Here is an 18,909-nt window from a genome sequence, read left to right as displayed (position 1 = left end):
CAAATAGAACGTTCAAGCATTGTTTTTGTTTTTATTGTTGAAAGGGTTTATACAATCTTTGCCTTAATTGCCAGCCATAATTGCCATCATTACAGTTTATTTTTTTCAATTTAATTTAGTTGTTCACACTGTTCATAGCCACCAGACCTTAACTGCATCTATCGCAAATAAATAAGATAATTATGATGGTGTTTTTTTTGCATGGGGGGGGGGGGGGCAGTAGCTTGCTTCTTCAACTGTTAAGATAAACACTTGACTTGACTTGACTTTTATTATTATGAGCCAAATGTAAGTAAACAACTTACACCATTTATTAAGTAGGCCTACTTACTTACTCTCTTCCTTAACTGAATTATCATTAACTATAGCTAAGTGGTGGGTGGGGTTTCCTTGCAGGTTTTAAGGTTTAATTTTGCCAGGAAATACAGCAGTAGCGGCGGTGGTTACTGTGGTGACAGTGCCCAACTGTAGAACGAAAACGCCCATCCAATTGTTCTCCTATTGTGATTGGCTATATACTATGAGCTTCGATTATGCTGTAGGACAAATATTATGTCAATCAAGTAGAAGGCGTGACTTCACTTGAAGCGTTCTGAGGGCACTGTTCAATAAATTGTCTTTTTGGCTAGATGGGACGTTGAACATCATTTTTTTAGGAGCAAACCAAGAACGTCAAAGAATGGCAGAAGAGGAACATGAACACATGGTACCTCTCTTACCAACTGTAAGTAATAACTTTTTTTTAACAGTAGGCCTATCTTATTTGCTTTGTCCGATATGGTTCTTAGCTCTGCGAGTAACTGTTATTCACACTTGAACCTTGCGAATGATCACTATCGTTTTAATTGTAGTGCTAACTTTAGATATGATTTTTGCCCTGTAATATGAATTCCAGTGAGTTCGTCAGCACTATTCACCTGTAACCGAAAGCACATACTGTATACAGACTCGTATTTGTCATCATTATAAGTTACTCGGTGATGTCATCCAACTTTCCATCACCTAAGTTAGTTCTACCCTTGCATTTCCCGGTTGCCTCTTGTAAATAAGGCTATAGTCAAGTTTTCAGTAACGTTACCGGTATTCTAATTTCAGTAACGTTAGATAAATAGATAACACAGTCTTGTTCAGGTACGTTTCATGAACGTTTTAATGTACTTATATTTGAGATTATATGTCTCTAACTTTAGATGTACTAAGCGTGTTTTGACAGTCAGTTTTTGGACGTGTAGCTTAAGTTAGCTAATTTAGCTAACGGTACCTGTTGAAACGTTGGTAATTTGCATGATGTGTGTGTGTCGTTCATTTCCTTCTTTTAGTCTTTTTTTGTTTCTTTGTTGAATGGTCCAGTTCTTGACACACCCTCAATCTACGTGTAGTATTTTAGATTAAATTATGTTGCCTAAACAACAGCATCATATCAATCAAGTTGTTTGTATTGTGTAACTTAGGTGAAATGCAGTGGGTCTACTGTTTAGTGTATTTCTTGCCTTTCTTGAGCAACAGGCCACACTCACTTGCTGACTTCACAGATCTCATTGTCTTTCCCCAGACTTAAACCATTGTTCAGAAATGATGCTGCCTGGTCATATTTCACCTGCATGTGAAACTATACCCTCTTTTTTTAACTTCTCTCTGTCCCCAATATTGCTTCTTCTGGAAAAGGCCACACCACTAAAAACATCACTAAAAAGTTAATAGCTCTCTAGAACAGATCTAGCCCTGATTGTGCAAATCTGCACTCCCGGATGCTCTCTTCTTGACTAAGGTACACTATGGGTAGAGTAACACCACCTGTCTCCCATTATTAACCCTACAACTTGAGCTCCTTAACCCATACCAGTCCATGTGACCTACAAGAATGTGTAAACACACCCCTCTCCGGGGCCTAACTGACCACCTCTACTGTCTGTCAGCCAAAACCAGGGTGGTTCACAACAAGAACAGAGTCAGGAAGATGGCAATTTCCATTCTGTTTCTTTGTTTTTCTCTCTCTCTCTCTCTCTGTTGTGTGTGTATGTGTGGGGGAGAAAAAGTGAGAGGGAGAGAACCTACCATTTACAATGAAATGTGTATTTATCTGAACAGGGTCTTATTTATTTAATTAGTGCTTTGTGTATCATTTGGTTGGCAGAATTTGCCCATGTCATGAACAACACAAGCCATTCACTTTCTTACTGGCCTTGCTTGAACTTAAAAACATGGCCCATGGCACACAGCTGCTTTTAAACCCCTAGCTTCAGTTAAGGAGATCATGTGGTGGTCCCATGTTTACTAAGCAAGCACTTTTATTCAAAGCATCCTGCAGTACACTACACTTCCACTTGGCTATCAAAGCCATACTATCTGTATTATAAGCACATTGCTCCATCGAAGCAGTGTCCATATTAGCCTACACCATGACACGCACACACAGATATGTAGCCTATAAAAGCACTATAAAAGACAAGAATGTGATGGTATGCTACCTGAGGAGAGGTGAGCCAGGCAGGTGTCAGGGTGCCTGTGGTGGCATGGAGCACCCCTTCCCTCCCTCCCTCCCCACAGGGATTTGTTCCTCAGAGCTTGGGCTCCCCCAGGGATCAGGCACTTTGCCCCGTGCTATTTCAAGCCTGGCTCAGATGCCTGTGCAGATTGCCTTCGTTTCTGTAGGCCACAGACCACATGTGTTTGGTTTGATATAGTTCAAAAACAAAAACAGTCTATTTTTTATTTTGATTTATTTTCATATGCACGTTTTGCAGAACTAAATTCCAAAGGTGGTAAATGTTTTATGCAGACATTTTATTATTATTATTATTATTAATAAAGTAGACCTATTGTAAAATGTTTAAGAATACTTTATAATTTTTGTGCCAAATCTAAGTAATCTTCAGAAGAGCAACATAGCCAAGACAAATAAAGCGTTTGCACATATAGGACTAAAAAACACTATAAAAGACAAGCGTAAGCATAGCTGCAGTGGAACAGGGGGAAAATGTCTGTTTAATTTTTGCATGCAAGGCTGACAGACAGTGCCTGTAACCTACTGCAAGGCCTAGAGGTCGTTTAAGGTGCTTAGTTGTCACCGTTCCATGCTATGGGAGTTTTACGACGGCCGAGCATACTCATCTTGTTAAAGCAGACCACTGCGGAACTACCATGCGTAAGTATAAGCTCCGACGCACGCTGCCTGAAGCCCGATGAATCCATACGGCCTGCTTCCAGCTCATTAGCGTTCGCCCACAAGCCATCTGTGTCTGTGTCAAAGGTCAAGCCGTGGCCATCCAGTCACCAGACCTGTTGCAGCTTAAAGGCATCACGGAAAGGTGCCCGGTTGTCTGTTGCTTTCATGGATAACCAGTGGCTGGAGAGGGTGTCACTGTCAATGGATAAAAAGTCTACTGGGTCAGGTGTCAAAAAACATAGTTTTATAGAATTTGATTTTTCCCCTCTTGAGTGCTGAAAGAGGTTGCTAAAGGGTAAATTGGCAGCTGGCTAAGAATAGACTTGCTGTTAGTTGAATGTGCCAGTAATGGGCTTGTGATTACTGATTTGTGTGTGCGTGTGTGTGTGTCTCTTTGTATGTGTGGTGTGGTGTGTGTGTGTGTGTTATGTGTGTGTATATGTACGTGTGTGTATGTCTCTTTGTATGAGTGTTTGGTATGGTGTTTGACCTTTTTGGCTTAAGCTGGTGTACTTGAGCTGCAGATTTGGGCAGTAAGTGTTAGCTGCTGGCAAAGGCTTCTCGTTTGGTTGAGTAGCGCTAGCTTACCTGCACACACCTGACACGATTCTGCTCTGCTGGCTGTACAGTGTAAAAAGGCTCCGCTGTGTCTTTCACTGCTGTATACTCTCCTGTCTGTGCAGATTGTGCACTCTGTACAACTTCTCCACCTATTAAATGCCACCTCGATTTCAGATCTCCTCTCCTTCTTACCTCTCTATGGTAGCCTCCCTGAATTTCATGATGTTTCTTAATTTTTATCTTAAGGGAGATGAGCCTTCCTGTTGCTGAAGTTTTTTTGGGCTAACCGTTTAGGCATATATAGGCTATGTGTAAAGTGAAAGTCTAAGTGTAAAGATGAGTGTTACACACACTGTTTGTAGCACCATAATGACAGATTTAAATAAAATGGTAATAACACAACGCTTTTCCATATGCAGGACATTTTAATAACACATGGTTTATTTGAAGTGTTTTTTTACATCTCAATCCATAGAAGTCAGTTGGACTGCAATAGAAAAACAGCTTTAGTAAAAGTAAGTTGGACTATAAATAGAAAACCACCTTTAGGCCATAGCCATAATCCATATCCGTGTTGATGTGGTGTCAGGTCTGAGATAAGAGCATGAGATGTGCACTCATGGCTAATTGAAGTCTTTGTGGGTTTCTGTATAGAGCACAACCACACATTCATCTAGCTAGTCTGTGAGGAACATGAAAGTTGAATTCTGCCCCTCCCTTGCCTTAGCCTAGAGCTTGTGAAATGGTTTGGCTCATTATCGGATCACAAACATCTCCAGGGGATTCAGACAGAGGTTGTTACACAGATTCTACTCAGCTGTCAGAAACAAACAACTGCCAGACTACTCTCCATGAGAGCACAACGACCGTGGCTGCATGGGTCCAAGCAATAATGGGAGCCTTATAACAACACAAGTAGGGATTCTGTTTCATGAGCCACAACCATGTTTGATGCCATATTAGGCTAGGTGGTGTTCTAATATGCTGACATTCACAAGCTTGCCTGCTGCTAGTGGGACATGTATACAGCATAGCGTTCCTGAAGGGTAACAATTCTGTTGGCAATTTGTTCTCTTTATTTCTTTATTTCTCTGGACTGTGGTCTATGCACAATATTGACTTTGTCTAAGTAGCCTACCTAGCCAATGTGTTCAGCGGTTCACTCGGAATATGAATTATTCAGGAGGCTAATACATCAGTGCTTTCTTGGTGCTTTTGGTGTATACAGTACAATGCCTACCTAGCCAATGTGTTCAGTGCCCACTCGAGCCTACAAAATGAATTATTTTGTAGGCTAGGCTTATACATTGGTACCCTGGAAATCCAGAGTTCTCGCGAGAGCACAATGGAATTGTCTCTGCAAGACACTCTGGCAAAGAGCAATGATGCACGTTACTTTTCCCCCAACATTCCTGGGAACCAGCTAAACTGATGAAGACAGCGCTGCAACGGTTGTAGTGTTATCCCATTGCTTCAAAGTCCGAAATCATTCAAAATAAACATGGTCTAGTGTTATCCAATTGCGTGCAGTGAGATTTTTAAATGCATGCTTGTTGCCGCCCCTCGAGTTGGGCCATTACATTGCTCTTTGCCAGACCCTTAATCTTTCTAGATTATCAGGGTCTGGATTTTCCAGGCTAATACATTGGTGCTTTCTTGGTGCTTTTATACCTGATACTGTATTATATTACGATTCCATTTTGAATCACTTCACCTCCTCTGCCCTATACAGCATCAGGCTTGTATGTGAGCTGGGCCTTGATGAAGCACGAATTTAGCATCTGCATAATAATTTGCCAGCCGGATATCACATTTCACTGTAATTAACATCCGATTAACGTCCAGTACGGGCAGTTAATGAGCCATGCAAAGGATTGCCCTCCAAATGAGGTTATGCTCACAATAATGTTCCCCCTAGTGGAGGCTCTGCATGTCTGTTCTTATTCTCATCTACACTGCCATTAGCATTCATTTCCTGTTGCATTGCTATTAAAGAAATCGCCACATCATACAGTTGTGCTTGTAGGTTTATAAACATTGTATGATGTAGCAAGAATTCTTGAAATAATGGCCAGTTATTTGGAGAAAAACAATAATAAATATAGCCGCAAGCGGCAATGGCGGGCCCGAGCACCTGCGGGCCGCAACCCATGACATTTCAGAATCCAACAAAGCACCGACGTGGTGCATTTGTAAAATGTACATATTTGATGTGTGTGTTATTTGTTTTTGCATGTTATTTTCTGGCACATTTACTTGCTTGGCCAGGTGGGGCAATATGCAAGGCAGGCCCATTGTGTGTCATCACACTCTAAAAAATGCTGGGTTATTTTTTCAACCCAAACGCTGGGTTGAGGCTGTTGGGTCGTTTTGTTTGGTTGTTTTTACTCATATTGGGTCATTTCTGTAACCCAGCTTGCTGGGTTGATAGTTTATCACTGCTGGGTTGATAGTTTAGGGCTGTGCTCCCCCTGTCCCCCACCTGACGTGGAGTACACTACCCAGCACCAGGGTGACTTCAACACAGCTGCATAGTTATTTGAAGGTTGAGAGAAAAAAATCGGCAGGCAGGCATATTCTTTCAACCGTCCAGTCCAGCAGCTGTCAACATGCAATGGAAATCAGGTGATTTCGGAAGGTATGTATCTGCTTTTATTTATTTATTTTTATCCAGACGGATTTTAAAAGTCCACCCAGAGACATACCCTTCGTGATATCAAGGAATATTCTGCCTGCCATTTCGTTCAGCTTCAAGCAGGTTAGCAGGTGTCATTCATTCCAGCTAATATAAGCTACTGTTAATGTTAAATCTACACAAAGACAGACTCATAAAACATATTTCTGTATTCACTGGGTAGGAACTGCTGAACAGAAACAAAACAAACTTTTACAACGAACTACAATTAGCATACCAGCAGCTGGTAGGTAACGTTAACGTTAGCAGACTTGGAAACTTTATGCTAATTAAATATGCTTCGTGGCTATAACGTTTGTCAACTAGCTAACACAGTCGAAGTAGTCTCTTCACAACACACGTAACTTACGATAATAATCATGCCAAACAACATCTTATTAAATCATTCAGGGTAGCCTCATATTATAGCCATGTAACTTACCGGGTGGTTCTTGGTGGTAACATTAACTTGGATTCACTAAGAATGTGTTAACATAGCTAGCTAACGTTAGCACTGCTGACTGTCAGCCTAATGTTAGGCTAACGTTAATGGTAATGTTACCTGCTAGTGTTATCAAGCTCATCTGACATAAACGCACGTTTTGTATTACCGGTATTATGTTTAAAACAACTCCATAATATAAGGTGGTCATGGTTTCCGAGTGTGTTGCACTAATAATTTGTCTCCTGGTGGATTTTTATGTCTGTCAACATCATTTACTGGTAATGGTTCATGCACGTCTTGATATAAAGTTTTGTAGGCTAACCGTGATTAAAATGCACTCTTTTTTTCTTTGATTGACAGGACTGACCCCCAAAACGGACTTTGGAATCTGCCTGCCTTCATGGAAGTATCACATGCATTTTATACTAGGCTATCTGTTCAAAAATAAAGAAAACTATCAAATAAATAATTATGTTTAACTGTTTTATTTCATTGCATGGCTTTTGATGGACATTTAATATAGACTGTCTATATCAGGCCTAAAGCTGTTAACAGAAGGTGTGACTTTCAAGTAAGTAAATACAAACTTTGAGTTATTACAAGTTTGTACAAGCAGAGTATTTTAAAAATCAACCAGTAGTTTTGGGGGGATTTGGTTACATAACCCAAACGTTACGTAACTTTAACTAAACAGTTGTGTCAACATAACCCAACATATTGGTTAAATGTCAACCCAGTTGTTGGGTTAAATTTAGTAACCCAATTTGCTTGGTTAAGATAACCCAATGCTGTGTTGGACCACATTTTACTCAGCGGCTGGGTTGAAAACAACCCAGTTTGGGTTGTTTTCAACCCAGCATTTTTTAGAGTGCATAATCATAATATATATTAACCTGAGAAATTTCAGATCATTCATTTTAAGCAAAGAACATTTTTGATACACTTTTTGGCCAGATGGTGGCCCTATATTAGGCATGTGAATTACACATGTGAATATCATCACAATAATGATATCCAATATTTTGTAAAGTTTCAGATCAACCAATAAAGGCATTACCAATTTCTGGCACATTTTCCTGCTTGGCCAGGTGGTGGCGCTATGCCAGGCAGGCCCATAGGGTTTCTGGATATCATCATAATCATAATATCTATTAACCTGAAAAGTTTCAGACCATTTATTCAAAGCATAGAGCATTTCTGGCACATTTCCTGCTTGGCCAGAAGGTGGCGCTATGCTAGGCCTGTGAATTACGCATGTGAATATCATCACAATAATGATATCCAACATTTTATAAAGTTTCAGATAAATCACTTAAGGCATTGTCCATTTCTGGCACATTTCCTGCTTGGCCAGGTGGTGGCGCTATGCCAGGCAGGCCCATTGGGTGTCTGGATATCATCATAATCATGATATCTATTAACCTGAGAAGTTTCAGACCATTCATTCAATGCACTGTGATTTATGACACATTTCCTGTTTATGTGGTGAGATATTAAAATCATATCAAATACATTTCAAAATTAAAAAATCCATTCACAATTTAACTTCAGTGACATCTTGGCATAATGTTTGCCAATTTTCAAATGAATCTGACAAACCGTCTAGGAGGAGTATGTTCAAATTGATCATGTGAAATCAGCATAATTGCCATTCTTTCTGTTGCCAGTTGGTGGCGCTATGCCAAACATGCATTATGGGCATGTGAATATTATCATTAACATGGTCTTTAATGACCTGTGAAATTTAAAACATTTCAAGGCATGCATGGTGAATTATGACACATTTATTGTTTGTGTGGAACGTTATTAAAATGAACAATTTCGCCATTTTGTCAAATTACAACATAGCAAAAAAAGGCTTCACAATTTAGAATCAGTAACATCTCGGCGTCATGTATACCAACTTTGACATGAATCGGATCAACCGTCTAGGAGGAGTACGTTAAAATTGATCATGTCCACAAGGCACAAAATCTCAATTACCTCACTTCCTGTGGGCGTGGCTAATGACATGTTAATACAAAAGTTGTTTGTTTTTGGGAGGTACATACACCCACCAAATTTGGTGTGTGTATCTAAAACTATATGCCAACCACAAGTCACAGTGACATAAGGGGGCGCTATGGAGTTCCTGGGCAACGCCCGGTGCCAAGCTTTTATCCCTGTCTATTCACTGTATCACTTGATGTGTGTGCCAAATTTCATGCGTTTTCGACCATGTTAACCACCTCAAAATATATGGCAACCACGGAATCAGTCACCTAAGGGGGCGCTAGCGAGTCCCTGGGCCACGCCCGGGGTCAAGCTCTTGTACCTAACTGCGATGCGTGACACCTGACGTGTGTGCCAAATTTCAAGAGTGTTCGACCATGTTAACCACCTCAAAAACAGGAAAGCAAAAAAGTGGAATAACAATAATAATAATAAATATAGCCGCAAGCGGCAATGGCGGGCCCGAGCACCTGCGGGCCGCAACCCATCACATGTCGGAATCCAACAAAGCACCGACGTGGTGCGTTTGTGAAATGTACATATTTGATGCGGGTGCTATTTGCTTTTGTATTTTATTTTCTTCCACATTTACTCGCTTGGCCAAGTGGGGGCTTAATGCAAGGCAGGCCCATTGGGTGTCATCATAATCATAATATATATTAACCTGAGAAATTTCAGATCATTCATTTTAAGCAAATCACATTTCTGATACACTTTTTGGTTGGCCAGATGATGGCGCTATGTTAGACATGAAAATTGCACATTTGAATATCATCACAATAATGATATCCAAAATGTTTGTAAACTTTCAGATTAATCACTTAAGGCATTGTCCATTTCTGGCACATTTCCTGCTTGACCAGGTGGTGGCGCTATGCCAGGCAGGCCCATTGGGTGTCTGGATATCATCATAATCATAATATCTATTAACCTGAGAAGTTTCAGACCATTTATTCAAAGCATAGAGCATTTCTGGCACATTTCCTGCTTGGCCAGAAGGTGGCGCTATGCTAGGCCTGTGAATTATGCATGTGAATATCATCACAATAATGATATCCAATATTTTATAAAGTTTCAGATCAATCACTTAAGGCATTGTCCATTTCTGGCACATTTCCTGCTTGGCCAGGTGGTGGCGCTATGCCAGGCAGGCCCATTGGGTGTCTGGATATCATCATAATCATGATATCTATTAACCTGAGAAGTTTCAGACCATTCATTCAATGCACTGTGATTTAAGACACATTTCCTGTTTATGTGGTGAGATATTAAAATCATATCAAATATATTACAACATTCAAAAATCCATTCACAATTTAACATCAGCGACATCTTGGCATAATGTTTGCCAAATTTCAAATGAATCTGACAAACCGTCTAGGAGGAGTATGTTCAAATTGATCATGTGACATCAGTATAATTGTCATTCTTTCTGTTGCCAGTTGGTGGCGCTATGCCAAACATGCATTATGGGCATGTGAATATTATCATTAACATGGTCTTCAATGACCTGTGAAATTTAAAACATTTCAAGCCATGCATGGTGAATTATGACACATTTATTGTTTATGTGGAAGGGTATTAAAATGAATAATTTTGCCATTTCGTCAAATTACAACATATCGAAAAAAAACTTCACAATTTATAATCAGGAACATCTCGGCATCATGTATACCAACTTTGACATGAATCGGATCAACCGTCTAGGAGGAGTACGTTAAAATTGATCATGTCCACAATGCACAAAATCTCAATTACCTCACTTCCTGTGGGCGTGGCTAATGGCATGTTAATACAAAAGTTGTTTGTTTTTGGGAGTTACATACACCCACCAAATTTGGTGTGTGTATCTAAAACTATATGCCAACCACAAGTCACTGTGACGTAAGGGGGCGCTATGGAGTTCCTGGGCAACGCCCGGTGCCAAGCTTTTATCCCTGTCTATTCACTGTACCACTTGATGTGTGTGCTAAATTTCATGCGTTTTCGATTATGTTAACCACCTCAAAATATTTGCCAACCACGGGATCAGTCACCTAAGGGGGCGCTAGCGAGTCCCTGGGCCACGCCCGGGGTCAAGCTCTTGTACCTAACTGCGATGCATGACACCTGACGTGTGTGCCAAATTTCAAGAGGTTTCGACCATGTTAACCACCTCAAAAACAGGAAAGCAAAAAAGTGGAATAACAATAATAATAATAATAATAATAATAATAATAATAATCCTTACAAAAACAATAGGGCCTTGCGCCCTTCGGTGCTCGGGCCCTAAATATAGCCGCAAGCGGCAATGGCGGGCCCGAGCACCTGCGGGCCGCAACCCGTGACATGTCGGAATCCAACAAAGCCCCGACGTGGTGCGTGTGTGAAATGTACATATTTGATGCGTGGGCTATTTGCTTTTGTATTTTATTTTCTGCCACAATTACTCGCTTGGCCAGGTGGGGGCGTAATGCAAGGCAGGCCCATTGGGTGTCATCATAATCATAATATATATTAACCTGAGAAATTTCAGACCATTCATTTTAAGCAAAAAACATTTCTGATACACTTTTTGGTTGGCCAGATGGTGGCGCTATGTTAGGCATTGAAATTACACATGTGAATATCATCACAATAATGATATCCAAAATGTTTGTACACTTTCAGATCGATCAATCACTTAAGGCATTGTCCATTTCTGGCACATTTCCTGCTTGGCCAGGTGGTGGCGCTATGCCAGGCAGGCCCATTTGGTGTCTGGATATCATCATAATCATGATATCTATTAACCTGAGAAGTTTCAGACCATTCATTCAATGCACTGTGATTTATGACACATTTCCTGTTTATGTGGTGAGATATTAAAATCATATCAAATATATTACAACATTCAAAAATACCTTCACAATTTAACATCAGCGACATCTTGGCATAATGTTTGCCAAATTTCAAATGAATCTGACAAACCGTCTAGGAGGAGTATGTTCAAATTGATCATGTGACATCAGTATAATTGTCATTCTTTCTGTTGCCAGTTGGTGGCGCTATGCCAAACATGCATTATGGGCATGTGAATATTATCATCAACATGGTCATCAATGACCTGTGAAATTTAAAACATTTCAAGCCATGCATGGTGAATTATAACACATTTATTGTTTATGTGGAAGGGTATTAAAATTAATAATTTCGCCATTTCGTCAAATTACAACATATCAAAAAAAGGCTTCACAATTTATCATCAGGAACATCTCGGCGTCATGTATACCAACTTTGACATGAATCGGATCAACCGTCTAGGAGGAGTACGTTAAAATTGATCATGTCCACAACGCACAAAATCTCAATTACCTCACTTCCTGTGGGCGTGGCTAATGGCATGTTAATACAAAAGTTGTTTGTTTTTGGGAGTTACATACACCCACCAAATTTAGTGTGTGTATCTAAAACTATATGCCAACCACAAATCACAGTGACATAAGGGGGCGCTATGGAGTTCCTGGGCAACGCCCGGTGCCAAGCTTTTATCCCTGTCTATTCACTGTACCACTTGATGTGTGTGCCAAATTTCATGCGTTTTCGACCATGTTAACCACCTCAAAATATATGCCAACCACGGGATCAGTCACCTAAGGGGGCGCTAGCGAGTCTCTGGGCCACACCCGAGGTCAAGCTCTTGTACCTAACTGCGTTGCGTGACACCTGACGTGTGTGCCAAATTTCAAGAATTTTCGACCATGTTAACCACCTCAAAAAAAGGAAAGCAAAAAAGTGGAATAACAATAATAATAATAAATATAGCCGCAAGCGGCAATGGCGGGCCCGAGCACCTGCGGGCCGCAACCCGTGACATGTCGGAATCCAACAAAGCACCGACGTGGTGCATCTGTGAAATGTGCATATTTTATGCGTGTGCTATTTGTTTTCGTATTTTATTTTCTGGCACATATCCTGCTTGACCAGGTGGTGGCGCTATGCCAGGCAGGCCCATTGGGTGTCTGGATATCATCATAATCATAATATCTATTAACCTGAGAAGTTTCAGACCATTTATTCAAAGCATTGAGCATTTCTGGCACACTATCTGCTTGGCCAGATGGTGGCGCTATGCTAGGCCTGTGAATTACGCATGTGAATATCATCACAATAATGATATCCAATATTTAATAAACTTTCAGATCAATCACTTAAGGCATTGTCCATTTCTGGCACATTTCCTGCTTGACCAGGTGGTGGCGCTATGGCAGACAGGCCCATTGGGTGTCTGGATATCATCATAATCATAATATCTATTAACCTGAGAAGTTTCAGACCATTTATTCAAAGCATTGAGCATTTCTGGCACATTTCCTGCTTGGCCAGATGGTGGCGCTATGCTAGGCCTGTGAATTACGCTTGTGAATATCATCACAATAATGCTATCCAATATTTTATAAAGTTTCAGATCAATCACTTAAGGCATTTTCCATTTCTGGCACATATCTTGCTTGGCCAGGTGGTGGCGCTATGCCAGGCAGGCCCATTGGGTGTCTGGATATCATCATAATCATGATATCTATTAACCTGAAAAGTTTCAGACCATTCATTCAATGCACTGTGATTTATGACACATTTCCTGTTTATGTGGTGAGATATTAAAATCATATCAAATATATTACAACATTCAAAAATCCCTTCACAATTTAACATCAGCGACATCTTGGCATAATGTTTGCCAAATTTCAAATGAATCTGACAAACCGTCTAGGAGGAGTATGTTCAAATTGATCATGTGAAATCAGTATAATTGTCATTCTTTCTGTTGCCAGGTGGTGGCGCTATGCCAAACATGCATTATGGGCATGTGAATATTATCATTAACATGGTCTTTAATGACCTGTGAAATTTAAAACATTTCAAGCCATGCATGGTGAATTATGACACATTTATTGTTCATGTGGAATGGTATTAAAATTAATAATTTCGCCATTTCGTCAAATTACAACATATCAAAAAAAGGCTTCACAATTTATAATCAGGAACATCTCGGCGTCATGTATACCAACTTTGACATGAATCGGATCAACCGTCTAGGAGGAGTATGTTAAAATTGATCATGCCCACAACGCACAAAATCTCAATTACCTCACTTCCTGTGGGCGTGGCTAATGGCATGTTAATACAAAAGTTGATTGTTTTTGGGAGTTACACACACCCATCAAATTTGGTGTGTGTATCTAAAACTATATGCCAACCACAAGTCACTGTGACGTAAGGGGGCGCTATGGAGTTCCTGGGCAACGCCCGGTGCCAAGCTTTTATCCCTGTCTATTCACTGTACCACTTGATGTGTGTGCTAAATTTCATGCGTTTTCGACTATGTTAACCACCTCAAAATATTTGCCAACCACGGGATCAGTCACCTAAGGGGGCGCTAGCGAGTCCCTGGGCCACGCCCGGGGTCAAGCTCTTGTACCTAACTGCGATGCATGATACCTGACGTGTGTGCCAAATTTCAATAGGTTTCGACCATGTTAACCACCTCAAAAACAGGAAAGCAAAAAAGTGGAATAACAATAATAATAATAAATATAGCCGCAAGCGGCAATGGCGGGCCCGAGCACCTGCGGGCCGCAACCCGTGACATGTCAGAATCCAACAAAGCACCGACGTGGTGAGTTTCTGAAATGTACATATTTGATGCGTGTGCTATTTATTTTTGCATTTTATTTTCTGCCACATTTACTCGCTTGGCCAGGTGGGGGCTTAATGCAAGGCAGGCCCATTGGGTGTCATCATATTCATAATATATATTAACCTGAGAAATTTCAGACCATTCATTTTCAGCAAAGAACATTTCTGATACACTTTTTGGTTGGCCAGATGGTGGCGCTATGTTAGGCATGAAAATTACACATGTGAATATCATCACAATAATGATATCCAAAATGTTTGTAAACTTTCAGATCAATCACTTAAGGTATTGTCCATTTCTGGCACATTTCCTGCTTGACCAGGTGGTGGCGCTATGCCAGGCAGGCCCATTGGGTGTCTGGATATCATCATAATCATAATATCTATTAACCTGAGAAGTTTCAGACCATTTATTCAATGCATAGAGCATTTCTGGCACATTTCCTGCTTGGCCAGATGGTGGCGCTATGCTAGGCCTGTGAATTACGCATGTGAATATCATCACAATAATGATATCCAATATTTTATAAAGTTTCAGATCAATCACTTAAGGCATTTTCCATTTCTGGCACATTTCCTGCTTGGCCAGGTGGTGGCGCTATGCCAGGCAGGCCCATTGGGTGTCTGGATATCATCATAATCATGATATCTATTAACCTGAGAAGTTTCAGACCATTCATTCAATGCACTGTGATTTATGACACATTTCCTGTTTATGTGGTGAGATATTAAAATCATATCAAATATATTACAACATTCAAAAATACCTTCACAATTTAACATCAGCGACATCTTGGCATAATGTTTGCCAAATTTCAAATGAATCTGGCAAACCGTCTAGGAGGAGTATGTTCAAATTGATCATGTGACATCAGTATAATTGTCATTCTTTCTGTTGCCAGTTGGTGGCGCTATGCCAAACATGCATTATGGGCATGTGAATATTATCCTTAACATGGTCTTCAATGACCTGTGAAATTTAAAACATTTCAAGCCATGCATGGTGAATTATGACACATTTATTGTTTATGTGGAAGGGTATTAAAATTAATAATTTTGCCATTTCGTCAAATTACAACATATCGAAAAAAAACTTCACAATTTATAATCAGGAACATCTCGGCATCATGTATACCAACTTTGACATGAATCGGATCAACCGTCTAGGAGGAGTACGTTAAAATTGATCATGTCCACAACGCACAAAATCTCAATTACCTCACTTCCTGTGGGCGTGGCTAATGGCATGTTAATACAAAAGTTGTTTGTTTTTGGGAGTTACATACACCCACCAAATTTGGTGTGTGTATCTAAAACTATATGCCAACCACAAGTCACTGTGACGTAAGGGGGCGCTATGGAGTTCCTGGGCAACGCCCGGTGCCAAGCTTTTATCCCTGTCTATTCACTGTACCACTTGATGTGTGTGCTAAATTTCATGCGTTTTCGATTATGTTAACCACCTCAAAATATTTGCCAACCACGGGATCAGTCACCTAAGGGGGCGCTAGCGAGTCCCTGGGCCACGCCCGGGGTCAAGCTCTTGTACCTAACTGCGATGCATGACACCTGACGTGTGTGCCAAATTTCAAGAGGTTTCGACCATGTTAACCACCTCAAAAACAGGAAAGCAAAAAAGTGGAATAACAATAATAATAATAATAATAATCCTTACAAAAACAATAGGGCCTTGCGCCCTTCGGGTGCTCGGGCCCTAATAATAATCCTTACAAAAACAATAGGGCCTTGCGCCCTTCGGTGCTCGGGCCCTAATAATAAGAATAATAATAATAATAATAATAATAATAATCCTTACAAAAACAATAGGGCCTTGCGCCCTTCGGTGCTCGGGCCCTAATAATGAATAATAATGAAATCACCCAAATGACCCTGTTTAAGAGTTTGCATATCCTTGAATGTTTGGCCTGATACTATACACAAGTTGACACACCCAGGTTTAATTGGCTATTAAAGCCAATTCCCGTGCGGTGCAGTGGTAGCATATTGGTTAAGGAGCTGGGCTGTGATGAACAAAGGGAGACCGCACACTCTAGCAGCTCATATGCCAGTAGTTTAATACAAACAACGTTTCAGCCTGTGGCCTTTCTCAAGCCTTACGAGGAGCTGGGCTAGCATGCAGTAGTCTGAAAAGTTGCGGGTTCAATTCCCCGGCTTCCACCATTGTGCCCTTGAGCAAGATGCTCCAGGGACAATGACCCTGTAATTGACATGTAAGTCACTCTGGATAAAAGCATCTGCTAAATAAATAAATGTAAATGACAAGTGTGATTTAAATTAGAGAAAAATTGTGTAATGAAATGGTGTCATTGAGCTTTGTAGCTCTTGTGAGACCTCTGCACATTTTATCCAGTGATGCACTGACTTTGCTGACTACTGAGCCATGGGGAATGCAAAAGAGCTGACTAAATATTTGTGAGACAAAGTGGTTGAACTCAACTGTACTGTATGAATCAGGAAATGCCAGCCAGTAGTGTTCAACGTCTGATAAAGAAGTGGGGAATTAGTGGTTCAGTTGATTCCAAGCCAACAGCCCAACAAAGATTTCAGCCTCAACTGCCCGGAAAATTGGTCAGGATGCGAAGAAAAACCCTCAAGCTGCAGCAGTTGAAATATAGGCTTCACTGCGAGAAAGTGGTGCGACTGTTTCAAGATCCATGATAAGGAGACACTTGAACAAGCACAAGCTGCACTGGTGGTTGGCCATAAAAATACATTATTGTGCTAATGCCACAAAACAGCACACTTACAATACACAAACAGCATCTAGACAAGTCTCACAACTTCTGCGCATGGAATGCACTCCCCAACATGACAATGATCCGAAGCACAAGGCCAAGTCAACCCTTCAGTGGCTACAGCAGGAATAAGTGAAGGTTCTGGAGTGCCCATCACAGTCTCCTGATATCAATATCATTGAGCCACTCTGGGGAGACGGGCAGTCCATGCTAGACAACCCAAGAATGTATGGCACATGGAGGCTTTTTGTCTCTACCGTCTGAGAAAATAAAGGTACTCATCCACAACTATCTCAAAAGACTTGAGGCTAAAGAGGCCAATATAGCCTACAGTGTTAAAGGCCCTCTAAGATCTGCTAAATGAATAAATGTAGGCCTAAATGTAATCTTGGTGTTATTAGCAGTTTGTTCTGGCAGTGGAGCCTCAGGACGATGGAGTTAAACAACAGAAAAAAAACAAACCTCCAAAACTTAAGCTTGATTTGGTGTGCAGTGCAGCAATAACATGTTTAACAGATTACTAACATTTAGTATTGTATTTAACAGATTACTATCTAACAGTTAAGAATTGTATCAACACATTTAGGCTAAGCATTTCCTTCCTTATGAAAATTCCTTATGTTATTTAACTGTGGAAAGAGCAATGCTCAAAACATAAGAGGTTATTAGGTCATTAGTTTCCTGTGGACTTAAATGGACTTAAATACTTAACAGAAAAAAAACAAGCTTATGGCTGTGACTTTTATTAGGTGTTGTTGAGACATTTACAAGACACACAAGTCACATACTGTGCAGTAATATTTGTTGCTTTGGAATACTGAAAAAAAAGACTACAGTATATAGGCTAGGGTACCTATACTATATAGAATGGATACTTCATGTCTTGAACTGTCTGTCCACTAGCCACTTTACCATTGTCTTCTGCCTCACTGTTTGCGTGCTTTATTAGCACATATGCACAACCCCTCCCTCCATGCCACAGCCGAACTGTGACCACACTTATACCTTTCTTAATATAGTTATTTATACATAGATATATAGACTTTATTCTTGCACTGTTGCACTGTTTGACTTACTCATTTGCACCATCACCATGACACTCATTCACAAAGAGCACCTTACCTTACCTTATGCACAGAGGACCACAGGCTCAGTCCCTGCTTCAGTCATTGCAAGCACACCTGATTGATTAATCACCCACTATGTGGATACTGTTTGTTAGAATTGATTTAGATTAAGTTTTATTTAGTATAATTTGTATTATAGTATATTTAGTATATTCTTTATCTTCTACAGTCCTTATTGCTTAGTTGTGTTTTTTTTATATTATATACTTTTAATTACTTTTTCTGCTGTTAGTGAATGTGTGTGTGTATGTCTGTATGCTACTGTGACCTTGAATTTCCCCCAGGGATCAATAAAGTATCTATCTATCTATAGGCTTATTTTATCAGTATGCTGTCAGTGTCAAACCATTGACCTTGTTGTTGCGCTAACTTAAGCAACTGGGTCACGTAGAATAGCTGGGCCGCTGGTGGGTTGTAGCCAGTCCGTGCACTCCTAAAAGTGAATGGATCCGCCCTGCTGCCCCGACCTCTCCCTTCCCTCCCTGGAGCACCTGTGGTCTTTGCCCTCCCGTCTCCTAAAGTCCTGACCAGAG

At 40.5% G+C, this 18,909-nt stretch overlaps 1 protein-coding gene across 4 annotated transcripts in view; it reads left to right on the top strand.

Annotated features, from left to right (window-relative positions):
• The first annotated feature begins 604 nt into the window (after positions 1 to 604).
• LOC143140979 (sodium bicarbonate cotransporter 3-like) overlaps positions 605 to 18,909 on the top strand; it is an 85,021-nt gene continuing 66,716 nt past the window's right edge. For all 4 annotated transcript variants that reach the window (XM_076302170.1, XM_076302172.1, XM_076302167.1 and 1 more), the window contains exon 1: positions 605 to 724. In XM_076302170.1, the coding sequence (XP_076158285.1) occupies positions 680 to 724 (45 nt within the window). In that variant the 5' untranslated portion in view covers positions 605 to 679. The remainder of the gene's footprint in view (positions 725 to 18,909) is intronic.

Source organism: Alosa pseudoharengus, unplaced genomic scaffold (assembly GCF_046254945.1).
Source record: "Alosa pseudoharengus isolate Yale_2024_CS ecotype anadromous, Long Island Sound unplaced genomic scaffold, YU_APseudo_1.1 YU_APseudo_1.1_scf_23, whole genome shotgun sequence".
Lineage (NCBI taxonomy): Eukaryota > Metazoa > Chordata > Actinopteri > Clupeiformes > Clupeidae > Alosa > Alosa pseudoharengus.
This window is presented reverse-complemented; position numbering and strand designations above follow the sequence as displayed.